General features: G+C 33.4%; 1 protein-coding gene across 1 annotated transcript in view; it reads left to right on the forward strand.

The window, feature by feature from the left end:
* LOC137615788 (transmembrane protease serine 9-like) overlaps positions 1-6000 on the forward strand; it is a 152963-nt gene that overhangs the window by 145857 nt on the left and 1106 nt on the right. The window contains exons 13-17 of the mRNA XM_068345484.1: positions 3-171; positions 1132-1222; positions 2348-2531; positions 2848-2987; positions 5570-5693. Of these exons, the coding sequence (XP_068201585.1) occupies positions 3-171; positions 1132-1222; positions 2348-2531; positions 2848-2987; positions 5570-5693 (708 nt within the window). The remainder of the gene's footprint in view (positions 1-2; positions 172-1131; positions 1223-2347; positions 2532-2847; positions 2988-5569; positions 5694-6000) is intronic.

A 6000-nucleotide genomic window follows, 5' to 3' on the forward strand; every position in this document is an offset into this window, starting at 1 on the left:
AGCTTGTGGTCAAAGGAACAATCCATTGCGCATTGTAGGAGGTCATCCAACTAAAGTTCACGAGTTCCCATGGCAGGTAGCCATAGTAGACTACTTTGGAATTACGCCATTTTGCGGAGCCGTCATCATCAGTTCTTTGTGGGTCCTCACAGCTGCTCATTGTGCCCTTGAGTAAGACCTAAGCAGTTCCTTTGGTGTGTTGTATAACAGCTTTAGAGTTATTGAGAATAAATACACATTCATGACAGATATAGAGCTATGTGGGAAAAACTACTAGGATTGTTGAATGAAATGGCCAATACTGTAAATGCCAAATGCCATACGATTTCTTAATATAATTCTAATTACTTGTATGAAAGCGACCGGAAGGCGAAGGGGTGTGGATATTTTATTTTGGTTTTTCAAAGAAGATCGAACTGAGACACAGATGTGGCCATAATTGTACTCTGGTAACATATTGTGTGTCTGTAATGCCTATAACTGCAATAAAAACAAGGACGGGCAATGTCATCACACAAACAATACTGCAAAGAAAATTGACAAATACCAAAGTGCAAATTACCAATGATAAAAAAGACCTTTTCTATTATAAGATTGTTTTGCTTCTTTTAAGGCGAATGAAATTATATTTGAATGCTATCAATTTTTTCCCGTAAAATATAACATTTCCATTTGATTTCATATTGTATTCTTAATGAAAATAAGGCATAAAGTCTGATTCCTTGTCCTTATATAGTAACTAAATCCAATTTTACTGAAAACTCTGGCCATACACTACAGAATGTAGGTCTCAGAATGGACTTCATCGAACCTATATGGTTTTCCATTTTAATTTTCACATTACTGTAGTTCTATTATTTGGCTTTCATTTTGGCTCTTTCAGTCAGTCGGGGACTGAATAGAGCGTGTACTGGATATCCTGCTCTTTGCTGATTATTCAAAATAGCCTCATGCTCTTGACAAAATTAATAACTTTGAGTTCTTATGTAGGCCTACTCCTCTTGTTGTCTATGACATTTCCATCTGCATTACTTCCCTTATATACCGTTTAATCCTTTCTCAATTCATGTCCAAGTATCCTCCATTTCCCTGTATCACTGTCCTCATCATCACCGTCTCCCACCTTATAAGAATGCACCATGGTGACCAACTGCTCCTCGGCGAACACAACTGGAGGAAAGCCACAGAGACTCGCATAACTATCAGAGTCAGCATCGCTAAGGTAAGATAGATTTCATTTTCCTACAATAACGATTAAGTCAAATGGTGTTGGTAATGTCAGTTATCCGTATATATTAAACAGGCTGAAATAAGTATCTTTTTATAGTTTATATATGAAAGATCCGTTTTAATGTTGTTATTGTTCTTAAAATATTTTATTTTAATTGTGCATTACTTCTTATATAGTTTATTCATTTCCTCATTTCCTTTCCTCGCTAGAATATTTTTCCCTGTCGCAGCCATTGGGCTTATAACATCCTGCTTTTCCAATTAGGGTTGTAGCTTAGTTAATAATAATAATAATAATAATAATAATAATAATAATAATAATAATAATAATAATAATAATAATAATAATCCTGTTTTGTGTTTAACTCATTTTGGAAAATATTGTCAAAGATAACTTAATCCTACATCATATTCCGAAGTCTCAAATACATTATCGTGAGATAATTATTTTACTCCAAAACTTGCGGACTTTGACTTTCCGCATGAACTTTACTTCACATTTCATGAATTCATTGGTTGTATTTGTAATACAATTTAATACACAGTCGTATCTTGACTCGAACACTTTATTTACATAATTTTTTTCATTCCGTGTAACCATGAGTTTCTATTTCTTAAACACTAAAGTTTAGTACTATATAATTGCATATAAATCTTGGTAGGAGTATTTCAAACGTGCCAAAATAGTGGACAACTTAGAGGTATTATGTTAAATATCTCTTTTGTAAGAAGGGGGTTAGTTTTGATATTCATATGACTCGGTGATTTCAAAGTTCAGCGGCATAGTAAAAATATTAGGAACTAAATGCATTGCATCAACATATTCTTTTACATAGAACCTATTATGCAAGAGGATATAAATAAAATTATTCTTATAGATTTAGAACACATTTATTGAAAATGTATTTAAGTTTAGTGACATTTTCACTCCAAGTATGAACCGAAAGAAATTTGGAGTAATACAATCAACATGTTATGTTTAAAACTACATTAGTTCTCTTGCTTTAGAGTACACTCAGGCACACTATGTCCGTTTCCTTTCATTACTGGGCTATTTTTTCTGTTGGAGCCCTTGGGCTAGATACAGAAACATAATGATTAATTTATTCTTGCCTAGGTGATCCCTCATCCAAACCACAACACACCGCCGTTGGACAACGACTTGGCTCTGCTCGAGCTTTCGGACCCAATAAACTTCTCGCTATACCACAACGCCATCGCCCCTGTGTGTCTGCCTCCTCCTGGGCGATCTTTCGAAGGGGAAACGGCCATAGTCTCAGGCTGGGGACTTGTTAAATTTGGTAAATATCAGATCAGGATTATGATTGTGGAAACAATATTAAAACAAAAAAGAAATTTAATTCATTCAAAGATTATTATTCCCGTTTCAGACAGGCTAGTTTAATAAGTTTCAAGTAGGCTTACTTCTACTTGCTCAAGGATTTCGAGTAAATCTAAAGCGCTTGGCTACTACATAATCTTTTGTTTTCTTCACTTTAGAGGATATATTTACAATCTCCTGTGATCTGGGTGATGGATAGGACCTTCATGGCATTTCTTTTCTTGAAAATTACTTGAAATTTAATTTTCTTACTTTCTTGTGTGATTACTTTGCAGGTGGGACGCAGTCCGAGGTGCTTAGGGCGGTCGAAATTCCAATAATGAGCCAAAGCGATTGCATGAAAAATTACGGTACTTTCATAACGAAGAACATGATCTGTGGTGGATACCCGCAAGGTAGAAAAGATGCTTGCCAGGTATGTCTAAAATGAAAGAAAGAATGATTTTTTTTATATACACACTGTTAAAAAACTGCAATTCTAATAGGAAATTCTCCGTAGAAATATACTGTTCTCACCAGTATTTCAGTAAAATACAGGCGACCGTAATTTTTACCTTACTTTACTATTACTTTTTACGGGTTGGTGACCGTCATATCACTCTTTAACGTCAAGATATCCGTTTTTAAAATTGTAAATGTCTGGCATATATGTAATACAGGATTTTACCGTTTTATTATGGCAGATTTTTAAAAGTGCAGATTGATCAAGATGCCAGTCTTTTTTGGACTTGAGAGTTTCCCTGCAATATGGTGTTATCTTCTTCCTCTTCTTTATTTGAATAATTGGTTCATCGCTCACAGCCTAAATGTGACTGACATTAACTCAGATGATGGGTTCTGTTAATTCAAATGCCTACCAAGAGGCAGGTTTAAAGCAACACGAATTTAATTACTTTAAACCTTGATATATAGAATATGGACAAACAATAATGATTAATTTTAGACCAAATCATTTCGTTATCTTAAAACGGGAAAGGATTAATGAGGTAGAATCATTCAAGTATTTAGGAGCTATGATCTCCAATACAGGGTCTGTGGAATTAGAGTTTGGCGAGAGATTGAAAAAAAGCAAATCAGACAATGGCTAGGTTAAGTAAAATTTAGAAATCAAATCGCCTGAAATTACATATAAAAATCAGACTACGTCAGTTTAGTGAGATTGGTGTTACTGTATGGACATGAGTCATGGTATGACAATGAAACAATCATAAGTAGATTTGAGAACAAAGCCATCAGAAGAATATTGGGAGCTAAATGGCAGGACAGCATTAGAAATGAAACTATAAGAGAGATTACTCGAGTGTCATATGTGGATGAGATTATGATGAGGTATAGATGGAGATGGAGATGGATTGGGCATGCTCTTCGCACTCCCCAAGAGAGATTAGTTCACAAAACGTTCAGCTGGGCTCCATGAGGCAATAGAAGAGTTGGAAGACCCAGACCTATATGGCTGAGGACTATGAAGCGCGAAGTAGGAGATGATGAATGGAGAAGTATTGAATTAAAAGCTCAAGATAGAGAAGACTAGCGAAATCTAACCGAAGCCCTTTGCGTCAATAGGCTTAGGAGGAGATGATGAACATGAACTATAGTTCAGTTTAGGACTATTGTTTTTATGTCACTCGTGGATGGCAAAGGTAAGGGACAGTGACAAAGCCTCAGAGACTGACCGTACATCCACATGATCATCGACCAAGCCCCTCTCCATCCAAGCTCGGACCAGAGAGGGTCAGGCAATGGCAGCTGGTGACTCAGCTGGTAGACCTATAGGTTTCCCTTAGCTCACAAGGATTGTGAGATTGCAGACACTACAACAAACTATCGAGCTTGAGCGGGATTCGAACCCACGTCCAGTAGATCACAAGGTAGAGACGTTTCCAATAGGCTACCACAAATAATGAAATTGGAAGACAGTCTACAGTGCGTTTTAGTCTTTCAAAATAGTTCATCTAATGACTCCTCTAGATACTATCTATTAATGTGAATACTATGAAATAATAGCTAATTAATATATCGTCTCTGTCACTACATGATTGTGTTTAAGCATTTACATTTTACTATGCAGTTGGAATAATTATAGCCTTTCATTGAGGAATAACCCTACATTTATTCCATCATGTCTTGGACGTCTTTGAGATGACTAAATTATCTCAAGTGGACCACATGGCAATGTTAGAGACCGTACAGTTGCCGTCAGAGAGATATTCTGTTATTTATATGTAAACACAAAAATATAAATACATAAATATACATAAATAAATGCATATATATATATATATATATATATATATATATATATATATATATATACATATATATATATATATATATATATATATATATGTATATATATATGTATGTATATAAATATATTTATATATATATATATACAAATATATGCATACATATATATATATATATATATATGTATATATATATATATATATATATATATATATATATATATATACATATATATATATATATATATATATATATATATATATATATATATATATATATATATATATATATATATATAAACAAAGCAACATAATTTCTGGACTGCAATATGTAATAGTATATGGACTTTGCCTATCGGCTTACTTTTTCATTTAACTTTACGTGTCTTAACCCCACTAAGATTTAGGGTAAATTCTACGTAGAGAATGTTCTCACATGAAATATAAAAGTTTCTTTTTTACAATTATTTTAAGAAAATGTGGAATAGTTAAACTGAAGACAGACTTGGAGGTAAAGCACAATGTTCTCACATGAAATATAAAAGTTTCTTTCTTACAATTATTTTAAGAAAATGTGGATAAGTTAAACTGAAGACAGACTTGGAGGTAAAGCACAATGTTCTCACATGAAATATAAAAGTTTCTTTTTTACAATTATTTTAAGAAAATGTGGAATAGTTAAACTGAAGACAGACTTGGAGGTAAAGCGTGAGTAGAATAATAGATAATAGACTGTCTATACTGTTTCCAGGGTGACTCCGGAGGTCCTCTAGTGGTTGACAATGGAACTGGAAATTACGTCTTGGCTGGAATAGTTTCCTGGGGATACAGATGTGCTTTCCCGGGATACCCGGGCGTTTATGCTAAAGTAAACAGTAAGTATATATTCAATACATTTTCTATCAGAATTTAATGTTGTTACTGTTCTTGAAGTATTTAATTTTGATTGTTTATTCTTCTCTTGTAGTTTATTTCCTTGTTTCCTTTCCTCATTGGGCTATTTTTACCTGTTGGAGCCTTTGGGCTTATAGCATCGTGCTTTTCCAACTAGGGTTATAGCTTAGCTTGTAATAATAATAATAATAATAATAATAATAATAATAATAATAATAATAATAATAATAATAATAATAGATTATTTAGTGAACTTGAATATGTACTTTTTAATACATTTTAGATACC

The sequence above is a fragment of the Palaemon carinicauda genome, chromosome 22 (genome assembly GCF_036898095.1).
Source record: "Palaemon carinicauda isolate YSFRI2023 chromosome 22, ASM3689809v2, whole genome shotgun sequence".
Classification (NCBI taxonomy): Eukaryota; Metazoa; Arthropoda; class Malacostraca; order Decapoda; family Palaemonidae; genus Palaemon; species Palaemon carinicauda.